Source organism: Perca fluviatilis, chromosome 11 (genome assembly GCF_010015445.1).
Source record: "Perca fluviatilis chromosome 11, GENO_Pfluv_1.0, whole genome shotgun sequence".
Classification (NCBI taxonomy): domain Eukaryota; kingdom Metazoa; phylum Chordata; class Actinopteri; order Perciformes; family Percidae; genus Perca; species Perca fluviatilis.
Genome location: NC_053122.1, coordinates 26,464,201 through 26,479,921, shown reverse-complemented (window position 1 = coordinate 26,479,921; position 15,721 = coordinate 26,464,201). Strand labels below are relative to the sequence as shown.

The window sequence follows — 15,721 nt, the reverse complement described above, 5'->3', positions numbered from 1 at the left end:
TATAAAGGAATGTAAAGTGATATATCTAAGAACATCATATTTGTCCATCACTAGCAAATGTGTGTGGACACAAATAAACCCTGACTTATGAGCATATGGTGGATAAAGTGCAGATTTTCTGAATAACTTATGTTTTATTTAACAGCCCATTCAGTGTCTGCGCCAGTAAAGCTTCACTAGTCTTAGCACACATCACAGTACTACAGACATTGACTAGGATGATGATTATTAAGACAAAAGTCTGTCTGGTGTTGCAGAGTGACTAGACTTTTTGTGAATTGTCTGAGTCCCTCCGATAGTCTGTGTTTGTGCGGCCTACACAGCACAATAATGATGATGACGACGATACGAGCAGGCATTGCATACGTCTATGATGATTACATGTTATTAACTAAGCTCCTGTGGTAGTGGAGTGATATTATGTCAGTTTAAATGAGGCCAATATTACACTTAAATCAATCATGCCAGGGATGTGAAATGAGACACCATGCATACTGTTGATAGCTGGCATTTTAATAAAGCTCAAGTAATAGAAAAACAACCAAAACCCATGAACAGTTGAGCATATTTAGTAAATTGCAAACAAAAATGGATTCAGAGTTGAAAAAAAAAAAAAACTATGATTTTGTCAGTATACTTAAGGGATTTTCATACAATACCACAATAAAGCCTAATCAATTAAGACTTTATATACCTTGCCTTTGCTTTCAACATACTTGCTTCAACAACTGTACTGCATCATTAGTACACACCTCCAACAGGTCAATGTCATTACAAAAAATACTTCTTTATGCCAAAATATATCTGTACAGTGCCAACACATACTGAGGAAGAAACGTGATAACAAAAAATGTAACAGTAACGTGAAAGTAAAGTAAAAAGCATGACAGTCCTGAAGCGGACACAACTCAACGACAGTGGACTGGGTCTTGAAGTGCTATCATAGGTGAATTTATGTATTTACAATTGTGGACTACTTTGAGGGTAATCAAGATCTAAAAGGTAAGACAATATCCACATGAAAGTGGCATTTGAGTATTTGTTAGTTCCAACTGTAACATGAACAACAGTGATTAAATTACTCTTAAATTGCACAGAGTGATGACACAGGGTGGGACATCCATCTATTCTACTACTGATGATCGTCTTCCCAGTGATACTGTTGAGTGATCACACTTTTATTTTTGCATTTATAGCACAATTAAAGGCCCCAAACGACAACATACCGATACGCGCACGTGATAAATTATAAAAGCTACTAAAAAGCTACCACAAGCGGACTCGTTCATTTCCAATGGATCTGCCATCCTATACAAACTAATTTAACTTATTTATGTACAGTATATTATGTTTCTCTGAATAAAATCTAAGATCAAAATGTCTTCAAAGCATTATCAAAATGAAATAAATTAAGAGTCTATTGCAGGTATGCTCAACACTCTCATCATTTCACACTTCTGCAAAGTAATTGCAATCACCAACTGAGGAATTTGTACTCGTCTTGGCACTTCACTATACACACACATACACAAATTTGAACTTTTTATGTTTTTCAGTCACATGTTAAAAAACATGCCTGTATAGCAGCAAAACTAATCAAGAATGCTGCCTCTACCTGATCACAGATCAGACAGGCCACCCTTATATCAACCTGGGCTTGAGTGTGTGGGTTGAGGGGGTGGCGGGGTGTGGGGCCAGGGTTGTGATCCCAGACCTGTGAGTACACGAGCTCTCCTGTATCACAACAGACTTTTTACAACAAGCGCTGACAAAATGACACCGACACTCACAGCGCATCCATATGACACAAAACAAGCATAAGGCCACACATGATTAACTTATAGAAACCAAACATTCAGTGCTTCAGTGGTTCAACTAGGTAAGGCATTGGTCCGCCTATTGTTTTCCTCTCTATTTTTTTTGGCACATGAGAACATTGATACACATGCTGACACACAGTACACACTCGTGCCCCATTTAAGTAGTCCAGATTGTAACAACTCTGTAACAACATCAATGTCTGTGAGGCCCGCTTGTGTTCTACATTCCAGTTGTGATTTGTTACAGTGGGATCGTGCGTCCTTTTAATGAAAAAGTAAAATCCGCAATTTCTTCTGTGTTCGTTCCAGAGAAGCGTGTCCAAAACTTCCCCCGGCCATCTGGCGCTACTTAGTGTGCAGTTTTTTGGGCGTCCCCTGCTTCTTGGTTTGCCACAGATGGCTGGCGATGGTGATGGCGTCCACACTGGCGGACATGGTTTTGGCTGGGATCTGGCTGAACTGCTTCCTGTCCGAGTTGTACTTGTACAGGCCCTCGATCATCTTGGTTGTGATGCTCTTGGGCCCGATGCCGGCCAGTTTGGTGATCTCCTCCGTCTCGGGGCAGTAGGCGTACACGGACCTGAACTGGCATCCGGCATCACGGAACAACACAAGGAAGTTATTGGCTTCGGATTTCTCCATTTCCTGCAGAAAAAAAAAAAAAAAAACACAGAGAAAAGTCATTGTTTAGTGCAGAATATTTAATGCAGAAAGACACAGACACATCATTGCAAAAGACATACATCAAGTATCTTGTTCTTCTGCCCCTCGTTGACTTTGCCAGCCAGGCAGCAGTGAGCCAGGGCGTTCTGGATGATGTGCTTGTTGGACTTGGCACTGGGCTCCTTGTAAAGTTTGGGTCCTGTGGGGGGAAAAAAAGCACAGGCATGAGATTGCAAGAAATAAAATGTCTTGTCATGTGCAGTAGCTGTGTCAATGTTGACAAACTGTGTAAACAGTATGTACTCTACCTGTGTACTCATTGTTGGAGGGAGTGGATGAGGTGGTGGAGTCATTTTCCCAATCCTTCTCTCCGTTACGACTACCAGTCGAAGGACAGGAAGAGAAACCTTCTGCAGAGTCTGGCCTGGAGACGGTCACATACAAACCAACAAATGACACGCACGCACGGACACAACACAAACCCACAACAAACACGTGATAGTTGTTGATGCACAAAAGCATGTATGAACGTACGCCGACAGATTGCACAAACGGACATGCACACAGATTTTAAACACACACACACACACACACACACACACACACACACAGAAAGATGTGGTAAAACAAGGTCAGACACTGTGACACAATTCTCCAAACCCTGCCTGTTGTCTTGCATTAAATCATACTGTACAGACTCCGACGAAGCTGTGCAGCGAGGGACAGAAAGGCATGTTCAGCCAAGCAAAGCAAAGTCTCAGTGCTGTCTTTATGGCTACTGAGAGGGATGAGCTTGAGTACTTGTGGAGGAAACAGCAAACACAGTGGTGAAGCGAGAGCAGCCAGCACGGCGAAGAGAGCAAACAACAGCCTGATAGCAATAACCGCAGAAGGCAGAGAGACGGTAAAGAGCAGGAGAGCTGAGGCGGAAACATCGGAGGTCCCGTGCACCGTAATGCAGTAAAAGAATATGTCAGATTATTGCACTGTTGACACATCGGTCTACTTTTATGCGAGTGCGTGTTGAAAGAATTTCTAATGGAATGCAGGCTAAAGCTACATGGAGCCACATCCAGTACACGTCACCTGTCGTCACTTTTCTGAGCATTACTGACCTTCCCTTTCTGTCTTTGGGAGAGCTTAGAAAGAACGGGATATGGGAGACTTTATTGCCTCTGAGGGACGCATGCAAAATAGAAAGAGAAATGAGAGAGGGATACAAGAGATTCAAGAGAGTTTAAGCCTCATAAAAGTCAAGACTTAGGAATAAGAACAAATAAGCTCAACATCAAAACACGCCATGAAATTAAAACCACAGCAGAGTATACGACACCTGGGTGTGACACAAATTTAAAAAGGGGTGGGCGTTGGTAATATATGGATGAATGGTCAACAAGTAATTCTGAAATACGTTTTACAGTTTTAATAAACATACATTATAAACAAGTGTGATATTGTGACATTTATATTTAAAGAATAAAATAGGATTGTAAGGAGTTTGAAGAAAAGGTGCATGGAGCTGAGATGCACGTAAAGAGTGAAGTCAGCACGTAGAAGTATAAGTTGTCAGCCAACTTCTAATTTGCTGTAACTTAACCTAATAATTGAGCTTCCTTTAAAACTGTTAAACATGTTAGACAAACTGCCAGCTCTAATAATAATAATAATAATAATAATAATAATAATAATGTATACGTTATTAATCCTGCAAGGGGAAATTACAATGTTTTCACTCTGTTGTTATTATTACACATTACACACAGGCCTGAATTACACACACATGCTCAGTACCTCTACGTGCACTAATGGAGAGATGTCAGAGTGAGGGGGTTGCCCGTGGACAGGCGCCCCGAGCAGTTGGGGGTTCGGTGCCTTGCTCAAGAGCACCTTGGCAGTGCCCAAGAGGTCAACTGGCACCTCTCTAGCTACCAGTCCACCACCATACACCATACTTTGGTCCGTATTGGGACTTGAACCAGCAACCCTCTGGTTTAACTGTGTCATCCAATCTCGGTACTACGTTTTTAACATGACTACTTTACAATTTTAACCTGTCTTTATATTATATTTCCGCATCATTTCAATAGTGTAATTCTTTGCTTTTTAAGGCTAGCAGTGTATTATTGACAAAGACAGGTGCAGGTAGAGTATTTGTTCCTATGTGCTTCTTTACATCTTGGATTTGTAAATGAAGGGGAAGATGAGAGTCTAAAATCCACGCTGCAGGCAGACAGTGGGTCTTACCTGTTGTTCTTCCTGTTATTTGGCTGATCTCTGTCGTTGTCAGCCAGGTTGAGAGACGCCAAAGAAACACTTGATACTGAGAAGCCTCGAGGACGCACCCCTGCAACACGAGGACAGGTCAGGCCCGGATCAGTGGCTGCCGTGCATCGATAAGTGTCGTGCTCGTGCGTATCATTTAACATGCTGCCCACCCACCTGTCGCTCTAACGGGGGGCGTAGTCTCCACGACGTCCCTGTGGATGGACTTGGGCCGGGGCTTCTTCTTGAGACTTCCAGATCGAGGCTTGATGACTTGGTCCATGTCTTCCATCAGCTTGAGCTGCTTCCTCCTCATATATTCATGCTTGATGTAATCCCTCCTCGCCTTCTCGTCGTCCTTCTTCAGCTGCTCCTCCTCGGCCTTCAACCTGCAGGACGACGCCGGGACAAAGATTCATTGTGTGACTGCGAGTGCAAAAGACCCCCTGCATGCAGTGGTGGAATGTAACTCAGTACATCTACTCAAGTACTCAAAACTCGAGGTACTTTACTTGAGTCTTTTCTTTTCATGCCACTTTCTACTTTCTACTCCACAGCTTTATTTACAAGTTACTTTACAAATTACGACTTTTTGCACACAAAGCACATGTGGTTCATAAAATGTTTTTTTTTATTACAAAATGTTTTATCATAAATTAAACTGCTCGACAATACAAGTCCAGTTGAAATGATTAGTCGATTAAACATTTAGTGGATCGTTTCCAGTCTTCTGCATTGAGTGCTTTTACTTTTAAATACTTTAAGTACATTTTCCTGATGATACTTACATACTTTTATTTAAGTAACATTTTCAAAGCAGGGCTTTTACTTTACACACTACTTACAGTGTGGTATTAGTACTTTTACTTAAGTAAATATATGAATACTTCTTGCACCGCTGCCTGTGTGTATGTTACAAACCATCGGGAACAGTGTTAAAATTGGCAAATAGAGAGAAAAAAAAAAAAAAAAAAAAAAAAAAAAAAAAAAAAAAAAAAAAAAAAAAAAAAAAAAAAAAGAGAGAGAGAGAGAAAGTCTGACCAACCGTGCAGCTTCCTTCTTCTGCTCCTGGTCCAGCTCCTGCTGTTGCTTCTTCTCCTGCGTCTCCTTCTCCCTCCTCAGCCTCTTGTCCAGCAGAGCTGCTTTCTTTGCTGCCATGTCCTCTTCCCCTTTCACATCATCCTGGGGTTTGATGGGCGAGGAACACACAGAATACGTCAGATTATACGTAGACATGTTCACACTGCATCTTTATTACCTCCATGAGATTTATCATGACAAATAACGGCCTAGTGTGAAATTGTTTTGTCACCTCTGCCCTCATAAATGTTTGAAAGGGAGGATACTGATCCTTCATAATTATGATGGTATTTAGTATTTAATGTGGCATTAATTACCTTCTGTCAACAAAGCTCTGACGTTTCTCTATAATCACAGCTCAAAAGGTCCACTATGCATCTGTGTTCTGGCAGTCATTTTTGGCCTAGATTCACTCATGTATTGTCTTTGATTAGCTCATGGCTCAACAGGCACAACACTGCACATGTCGTGGCCTGCTCGCGCAGCAGGAGATTCTTCCTGTCACTGCTCCCTGCTTATAGCACCACAAGGCTGTATAGACTGTATTATTAATGAAAAGTGCATTCATTGTATCAGTTGGTCTGCAGTGGTTTTAAGCCTGGGGCAGGTGGGGACCAGGGGGACCAAAACATTTTGACTTGTCAAACACAGCTGCAGCTAATCACATTATTACGTGCTGCACTGCATTGCAATAATTGTATAGAATAGAATGGAATAAACTGTATTGTCCCAGAGGGGAAATTTGTCTTGGGCATAGTGCTACAATCTGTTGCTTCACAACACAAACATGTAACACAAAAAACATTTTAAAATCAACATTAAAAAACATAAACATAAGATCAATGAAACATCTTAGGAAATAAAAGGACACATATGACTGTACAGACAATACAACATCTTAAATAGGAACTGTCATAATTAAAGTGCAAAAAGTACTGGTGTATTTATTAGTCTTTTTCTTTTTTATTGTTATTTTCATTAGTGCCAACTTTTCCTTTCTGCTATGACGAGGCAAAAATGTTTACTGTGAAACAGTTTGTTATAAATCTGATTCATTTGGAAACAATATAGATCTTATTTTTATTTTATTTTTTATTTTAGATTTCTTTATTTTAAAGGGACAATGCACATCCATAAACATGAGCACAGAGTCCAACATGTAAATGTGCCAGATTAAGCCATGCAGGCTAATTTTCATCTGCGTTCCCTAGAAACAAGCGGGCTCTGATGCTAGCACGGCTAACAAGACACGTGACTGTTGACATGAAGAAAAGAAAAACTGATGATGCTCATCAAGCCAACATATCAGTCAAATCCAAAATATAAAGAAGCCTATCTTGGTCTTGAGTTGCAGGAAATCCTTGTGTCTTTTGTGTGTATAGATTGGAATTTTGCGAAAGTTTAAAGCAATAGTTCGACATTTTGGGAAATCCACTTATTCACTCTCTGGCTGAAAGGTCTCATACTCTATTTCCACACAAAAAAAAATCCCCACAACAAGCAGTATGGAGGTAATAAAATATGGCAACAGAAAGCAGATGAAGTCATGTTAGTTTATGGTTGAAGTTTACATCTAAACCTGTGTCCAATTAAGCCCCTACCTATATGTGTGTTTGTACAGAAAATACCTACAGAAACTATTACATGGATTATCCTAGACTTTGGGAAGGTAAAAAAAATGTTTTCATGACAATACACATGACCCTGCATTTATTCTGTAGCTCCAGCTCACCTTGAAGAAGAATCCACAGCAGATCTTTTGGTCTTCTCCGGCCTCTGTCCCTCCCGTCATCTCCTGACGGTGCGGTGGTCGTCCAGGAGGTTTCGGTCCAGACAGAGGCACCTCCACCAAGTCTCTTCTGTCCTGGGCGTCTCCCTTTACCCGGCTGCCTGTGGGCCCTTGGATCTCAGACACCGGTTGACACAACACCTCCGATGACCTGGTTTGCTTGACTCCACCCTTGGAATGAGCTCGCTCTGCCTGTTTTCTTCCCTCCTGTCGCTCATCTTCCTTCTCTTTGGCTGCTTCTGTAGTAGATGGCTGAGGAGTGCCAGCACTCTTCTTTACCATAGCTTCATCTTTGTCCTCAGTGTTTTCTCTGTTGTCTTTGGCCTCTTGGTTCTCGCTTTCCCGAGGCCCCTCATCGTGGCCCAGGTAAGCAAACGCGCTGACCTGGGGTTGGCTGGGGGTGAAACGCCTCAGTCTGGGTAGGCTGTCCACAGAGGTGGGGGTGTTGAGCATTCGACTGAAGGGTGTGACTTTCAGATCATTTGGTCGGGGCGTCCTAGGTGTCCTGGCATGGAAGGAGGCCGGCCGGCGCTTAAGGCCAGCAGGGGAATGATTGGGAGCGCGGGGAGAGCCGGAAGAAGAAAGGATGGGAGACAAAGAGCCAACAGAGCCTCGGCCTGATCCCCGACCTGTTACACTGCTGCTACGCAACTCTCGGAGCTGCCTGTGGGAAAAGCAAACACACAAGGTGGTAGATGATGGTACCTGTTGCACACTCCTTTCAAACAACCCATAAAAAGAGCATGCTCAGGCTTGCTAACAGCATCTCTTCTGACTCCATGCATGTTTTAAACTATGAATTCCAACTTTTGCCATCGAACAGGCGATTTAGAGTCCCTTCGTTTAGACACAACAGGCTCAAGAACTCTTTTATACCATCCGTCTGTCTGTTGCTAAACCAAAATCATGTGTCCTGCCAATTAAGATCTGGATCCGAGGATATCATGAAACATGTTTCTTTGTCATGGCTGTTGATGTGTTTTCATCTTTTGTACTATATGTGTAATTGTTGGCTAACTTTGTGTGTACTTTACGTAAAATAAATTTCAGTGTGAACTGATAAGAAAGTTGTATCGTAAACTTATTTTTCAAGTAAAATAATTAATATATATATATATATATATATATATATATAGGCATATATATATATATATATATGCCTGTAACAATAACATAATTGTTATATAATCGCGGTTTCGTTGCTTGACAGCAATTAATTGCTAACATTAGCTAAGGTTTTAAGGCGTATGACTGGTAATTGTTGATTTTGTTTAGATATGCCAAATTGTAATTATAAAAGTGATTATTGGTCGGATTATGTATTTTCCTTATTATTTGAATTGTTAGTTGTTGACACTTCACCCTACACACGTTCATAGCAGCAAAAATGACAAGGCGGGATACAGTTACAAAATTTGTTTTATGATAACAAAGACGCGTAGTTTACTTTATATATACGGTGTATTTGTGTATTCATTCAAAACTTTATTTGTTGGAAAAAGTAATAAATAAATATTTGAATGAAAGAGACAATTATATTGTTAATCGCAATTAACTCTGAAACAATTTATTGTACAGCAAAATGTGGAATTGTTACAGCTCTACATATTCTGTATATCCTTTAGGTGATACCTGTGTGGAGATGGAGCAGGAGGAGGAATGACCCAGGCTCGTTGCTGTTGCTCTCTCATGGACATGATGGTCTCCTGCTGCTGGGACAAACGCTGCATCTCTGTCTGCAGGAAGCCCAGCGACGTGTTCAGCCTCTCAATGGAGCGTGTGTATTCTGTAAGGTCGATTTCTCCCGGAGCCACACCTGTATCACCATCATGCCATAACACAGGTCAGTCAGTCAATTACCAATTTGGTCATCATTCTGTCCTTGTCTGTCCTGCTATTCTATTTCCCTTATTTTGTGGTTCAGTTCTACAAGGATACGTCAATTCATCAATTAGTTGATTAACAGAACATTGTTTAAATCATCTAATGAAGTAAAAATCTCACACATTGCTGATTGCTGATTCCAGGCTCTGGATTTTTTTACTATTTTCTGCGATTTTATTAATTGATTAATCAAAAATAGTTGACAGATTATTTATGATTAAAATAATGTTTAGGTACTTTCACAGCTAACTTGTTTGGTTCTGCTTAAGTGACCTCTGACACTTTTTCCCATTTAGTTAAGGTAATCGGTGTGAATTAAACAACCGGGCCGAGACAGCCTGAAAAAAGGACGTTCTGTCGTTTGTGGTCTGAGAGCAAACAGACCCACCACAGGACTTTATGATGGCAAAGATGTGATTTTAGCATGGATTTAAAAGCTTAACTTCTACCTAATACATCTTCTGGCCGTAAGCTGTTAAGAAAGCATTCTGTAAGTGACATAACTGTTACTTATTGTGTACACTGCTGGACCTAAGTAAGGAATTTCAATAATAAATAATAATAATAATTTAAACTGAATTGAACTGAACTGATATATATATATATATTTAATAATGTTGTAACCATAGTAACACATGCAAGAAGTGAGTGTGGGGATTTTTTCTGATCAAAAAGAAAGTGAAAAGGAATTCAAACTCAAAACGAGCGCTAGTGACCTACTCTGTGCATTTTGGCAATTCCTCAGTAAAACGTGACGACCACACAGTAACTTCACTACATTTCTGAAAGCGAACTTTACTTGCGCCCCTACTACTCACCTCCACCGTCCTCACAGGGGGATTTCGGAGCTGCTCCGTCTGGCTTGCATCTCTCGGCCCGCTCCATGCTGGCCTGGCTGCTTTCCTTTGAGGCTGTGAGTGGCTCTGGAGAAGGCGTCTCTGCTTCCCCTGAGCTGGGGCTGAGAGGGGCCGTGATTCCTTTTCTTCTCACTACATTCAGAAAGGCTGTTCTGCCCATCCTCTGACGATGGCGGGTGAAAGCTGCTTCCACCTGGAAAAATGTGAAGAGAGCAACGTGGCGTGAGCATTTACATTTAAAGCTATACTACTATCTTTCTTTGTTTATATGTGTTTACCTTCTTCTTCTGGGCTTCGATGGCTCTCCGTTTCTCCTCCAGCTTCATCCTCAGCTGAATCATCTCTGAGGCTATCAGGTGGGAGGGGTCTCTGGGGGAAGGCGTTACTGGAGAGGGAGATGTGATTGGCAAAGGAGGTGTAGACATCTAGAAAGAAAGAAGAAAGAAGTGAATAGATCATTGGCATTAATTCTATGCCAACTAACCTCACTCCAAATTGCATTTCTGCCTCTGCAACAAAGGTAGAGTTTATGGTGACGTTTGAAAAGATGTCATACAAACAGTTTGCCAGATTGTATGTCTACACGGGAAAATGGGGAAAGTACCTGAACTTTCTGGAGGGCTCCTAAGGAGCTTTGTGCTGGGAAGAGACGTGTATGATGGGCTTAAGGTGTTGCCATTTATACATATGTTCATTTGGTTTATAGTTTATTGTCTATTTTGTTATTATTTAGTTTTATGGTCTTGAATATTGTAGTTACTGTGTCATTGTTTCTTGATTTTTGTCTGCGTGGTTGGTGATGACGGGGGTGCGTGATATGTTTACAGTGGGGAGAACAAGTATTTGATACACTGCCGATTTAACAGGTTTTCCTACTTACAAAGCATGTAGAGGTCTGTAATTTTTATCATAGATACTCTTCAACTGTGAGAGACAGAATCTAAAACAAAAATCCAGAAAATCACATTGTATGATTTTTAAATAATGAATTTGCATTTTATTGCATGACATAAGTATTTGATCACCTACCAACCAGTAAGAATTCCGGCTCTCACAGACCTGTTAGTTTTTCTTTAAGAAGCCCTCCTGTTCTCCACTCATTACCTGTATTAACTGCACCTGTTTGAACTTGTTACCTGTATAAAAGACACCTGTCCACACACTCAATCAAACAGACTCCAACCTAGAAAATGCAAATTAATTACTTAAAAATCATACAATGCGATTTTCTGGATTTTTGTTTTAGATTCCGTCACTCACAGTTGAAGAGTACCTATGATAAAAAATTATAGACCTCTACATGCTTTGTAAGTGGGAAAACCTGCAAAATCGGCAGTGTATCAAATACTTGCTCTCCCTACTGTATGTTCATGTTGCAAATTGTATGTTTTGTGTGTTGTGTTGAAAATAAATAAATAAAAATGATAAAATAAAATCACAAAAGGTAGAGTTGAAATAAAAGAGGGAATGACTGACACACAATAGGACACAAACCTGAGAAGAAATGCTTCTTGGCAGGTGTGTGTACGGCACATTGAGATCTGAACTCTCTGGCGTGGTTCCTCCACTACTCCTTCCCTCCAGCTTCCTGAACTTCTGCTCTGCAAAGCTGGTCATCCGGACCATGCCGCCTCCAGAGCCTCCGGAGGATGAGACGGGGCTGACTGTGTAGGACCTGGGGATTGTGGGTGCTGAACTGGGACAGGGGCTGCTCCTGTCACCTCTCTCTCCCCTCTCATAGTCGGCGTCAGCATCACCGAGCCCTTTCCGTCCTCCTTCCCTGCTTTTCTCCCTGTCCGGCTGGTCGGGCAGAGGGCACGACCGGGTCATGGCCTCACAATCTGGGTCTATATCTGAATAGTCTCTCAGAGAGGAGGAGTCCTCATCCAAGCTCTGGATGTCCTCTGTCCTCACATGGATGCCTGTGTCAACTTCATCAGTGGACACAGAGTTGAGGTCGTGGTCGTTCAGCCGAGCCTTAGCTGAGTCCGGGTCGTCTCCTTGACCCTGGGCCCCTGGAGGGTCTGAAGGGCCCCAAGGCTCGGCGCCGTGGAGAAAGAAGCCATTGTCTCCGTCCCCCACACCCAGGCTGGCATGGGGCCTTTCTGTGTCGTGGATAATCTTCAGGGCCTCCTCAATGCTTGGAGGAGTTGATGGGCTGATGTGGCCACTATGGTTGCCATGGTGATTGTTGGGGATGTGGTTGCTGTCCGGGAGGACTCCATTGGAGTACCTAAAGTCAGGTTTGGGTAAATGAACAGATGGTTGTTTAAGTTAACAGTCAGCTTTGGGGGGGTTTCACAATTTCTCCTGCTTACCCTGATTAAGATTAACTACTGGATGTTCTTAACTTTATGTGTCTTCATGCAGTTTGAAAATATTTTTACCTGTAAGATGAGATTTTTTAGCAGAGCCCTTAAAGGTGCACTATGAGTTCCTGCATGACGTCACTTCTGTTGACGTTCCAAGTAAATACAAAACAGAGCAAGCTCGCCCCTCCCCCCATGTTTCCGTAACTGTCATGACTAACTGACTAACCCCCACCCCCTCCCCCAACCTCTTGTCGGTGATTGGCTGGAGTGTTTTGTTGTATTTTGGTGCACAGCCTGTGCCCCTAGTGTTTATTTGACCCCTTTGTTGTCTCCCGAGACCGGGCTTTTTCCCAGTGTATTCAGGGGGCGGGCAGCTAGCGGATCAAGGAGAGATGCCTACGATTTGAGACCAAAATGAAATCGTGCTGATACCATGCAGGAACTCATAGTGCACCTTTAAGTAACATATGGATTTAAGCACAACTTAAATCAAACTTTTTGTGGGGTCTATCTATAATAAGTTTACATGCACATTGAACTCTTGAAAGTTGAGGAGCAGCACAAAAGAGCATCTGACAGTGAACAGGCATCTGTATGTATACTGTATCCTGCTGGTGCTGGAGGCACATGGATACATCTATATATATATATCTATATATCTATATCTATATCTATATATATATATATATATATATATATATATATATATATATATATATATATAAAGATAATTTATACACTTAAATAAATAAATAAAAAGCCATCCATTGAAAAACTAAACTGTCCCTTTAAATTGACAATATGGAAATTTAGAGGATAGTACCTGCTTTGGTCCATGACTGAGAACGTGTTGTTGCGCCCCAGGGGTTTGAGGGAGGTGAACTCCTCATCCTCCTCAGGTATGTGTCTGCTCTGGCCGTTGACATCGACGGGCATGAGGGAGTGGTGGCGCTTCATGCTCCCTCGGGATGCATAGTGAACTTTGAAACTTTGAAGACCGTCACTGCTGGCTGAGCGGGTCATACCGCTGAAGGAGGGAGCTTCACAGGGCAGCACAGTCAGGTCTCCGTCCAGAGGAATCTCAAAGGAGATTCCCCGAGAGGAGGAGCTGAGGGAGGAAGGAAAAGTATTGTTAGGTCAACAGGGAAACAACAGACCACTTCACATTTGTAGGTACATGAATGTCATCTGCTTTAGTGGAGTAAACTTTGGAGTTTAAGGTACTAACCGTTTTTCTTTGGGCCATGTCCCAACACAGCCATCCACGTAGGACATGGAGGTAGACCTCTTCATTATACCTGTTACAGACACAGAGTGGCTTTTTACAGGATGTATCAAATCCCTTCCTTCGCCAGAGAACAACACATGTGGAGTAGTTTAGTTTCAGGAAGACAGGGGCTTAAATACGTACACAGTTTAAGCGAGAGTACTGCTTATTTATTCCAGGATTATTGGATTTTGCCTAAACAAATTACTGTATAATAAGTAGTTGCTAAATGTTCAAGTGTAGCGCTCAAATGTAGCATTAGAGCTACAGGATGTCTGTAAATCAGCCACTAGAGGGCCTTTGGTTTCAAAACACGTCATCCACACATTCTTCCACTGTTCTGTATTCATGCCCCAGGTAACAGCTAATAGTACTGATGATGTCATTTTTCCTAAAAGCGCCACACCAATATGTATTAGCAAACTCAAGAAAGAAAAAAATAGTGATACCAAGGCTCCTGTTGTATTGACGAGTGAGGAACATGAATGTGAGACATCTCTGCCTAGATGATCGCTAAAGAAAGATCTGTGCCCAGATATTTTACCCTGTGCAGGGATGTACTCTGGACTGCCAGGTCTGTCTGCATAGCTCTGTTGAACTGGACTGGACACAGGAGCCATTTTTCTACAGGATGATACAGGCTCACAGGCTGCAGAGGGAAACATACGACACATACTCAATATTCAACTGCAACCTCGAGTTAATTATTAGAGTTATCATTTAGCATGCATAACATGGCAAACCTGTCATTGTCATTGCAGTTAACAATAGCATGCTGATGTTATTGTGAACTTGTACTGTACCGTTAGGGTTGAAGACTCTGGGCTGTACAAATGACGGTTTAACCACTTCAAACCACCAGAAAAGCTCAGCCATAAATACCAAGTAGTTACTCTGCAAAACCACACACACACACACACACACACACACACACACACACACACACACACACACACACACAAAATGTTAATGTTAAAGTCGCAGTCATATATGTAGTTATTTATTAATGTCATTAGCACGCCATTTGTCTGTTTGCAGTCACAGCTTCCTCTCCCCATGTCTCTGTACAGATGTTAGATGAGCTACAATCGCAATATCGTACAGCATTTTGTCAGATCAATGAGGTCACGGCCCGCAAACTGTTGCTAGGTAACAGGCTCAGGTGTGTGTGTGTGTGTGTGTGTGTGTGTGTGTGTATTAGTACATTTTTCATTGTCGGAGTGGTTTAATGTCAAACCCATACGTCTCTTGATCACAGCATAAAACACCATCTGGAGTTTAGTTTAAATATGTCACATTTCACAGATAGATGCACAAAGCAGCGAGTGAGTAACCCGAATCAATGATAAATTCATTCATCCGAGAGGCTCTGGGGGCCTATACAGATGGTTTCATCTGTAGGAAACCTCTTGTTTAACACACACAGGTCAGTTTATTTACTTTCTAGCAGGGATAGAAAGACCAAAAATATTTCTATTCCTGTAAACTGCATCTTCATTTGAGACCATAGACTCATAGACTAAAATAGTTTTAGGCACAGCATAGAGAACTGCTTAATGACATAAACTACATTTATTTTTGTGTAATATATTAAATAAATGGGTATGCACACACAATCTCAGAAACACACACACATGCACGCACGCATGCACACACATTTTAATAGTGAATACAGAGCAAAAGAGCAAAGAGTGCTGTGTTGTTTTAAAGAATGGAAAGTCCCAGTCAGCTCGGACTGTGACCAAATGTTTCTACCCACGTTCCCTGCATACTATTTACCCACACTG

The 15,721-nt window shown here is 41.7% G+C and overlaps 1 protein-coding gene across 5 annotated transcripts in view; it reads right to left on the bottom strand.

Moving 5' to 3' along the window:
• Window positions 1-492: 492 nt before the first annotated feature.
• Window positions 493-15,721, bottom strand: part of camsap2b (calmodulin regulated spectrin-associated protein family, member 2b) — a 38,695-nt gene continuing 23,466 nt past the window's right edge. For 2 of the 5 annotated variants that reach the window (XM_039816843.1, XM_039816846.1), the window contains 16 exons: window positions 14,738-14,828; window positions 14,479-14,583; window positions 13,896-13,965; window positions 13,491-13,775; window positions 11,850-12,588; window positions 10,634-10,780; window positions 10,317-10,548; window positions 9,247-9,430; window positions 7,558-8,278; window positions 5,791-5,927; window positions 4,923-5,134; window positions 4,728-4,827; window positions 3,599-3,658; window positions 2,792-2,907; window positions 2,564-2,682; window positions 2,166-2,465 (listed from right to left, as the gene is read on the bottom strand). In XM_039816843.1, the coding sequence (XP_039672777.1) occupies window positions 2,166-2,465; window positions 2,564-2,682; window positions 2,792-2,907; window positions 3,599-3,658; window positions 4,728-4,827; window positions 4,923-5,134; window positions 5,791-5,927; window positions 7,558-8,278; window positions 9,247-9,430; window positions 10,317-10,548; window positions 10,634-10,780; window positions 11,850-12,588; window positions 13,491-13,775; window positions 13,896-13,965; window positions 14,479-14,583; window positions 14,738-14,828 (3,618 nt within the window). Of the gene's footprint in view, window positions 2,466-2,563; window positions 2,683-2,791; window positions 2,908-3,598; window positions 3,659-4,727; window positions 4,828-4,922; window positions 5,135-5,790; window positions 5,928-7,557; window positions 8,279-9,246; window positions 9,431-10,316; window positions 10,549-10,633; window positions 10,781-11,849; window positions 12,589-13,490; window positions 13,776-13,895; window positions 13,966-14,478; window positions 14,584-14,737; window positions 14,829-15,721 lie in introns of all 5 variants that reach the window. The other 3 variants (XM_039816842.1, XM_039816844.1, XM_039816845.1) reach the window with 3 other exon arrangements.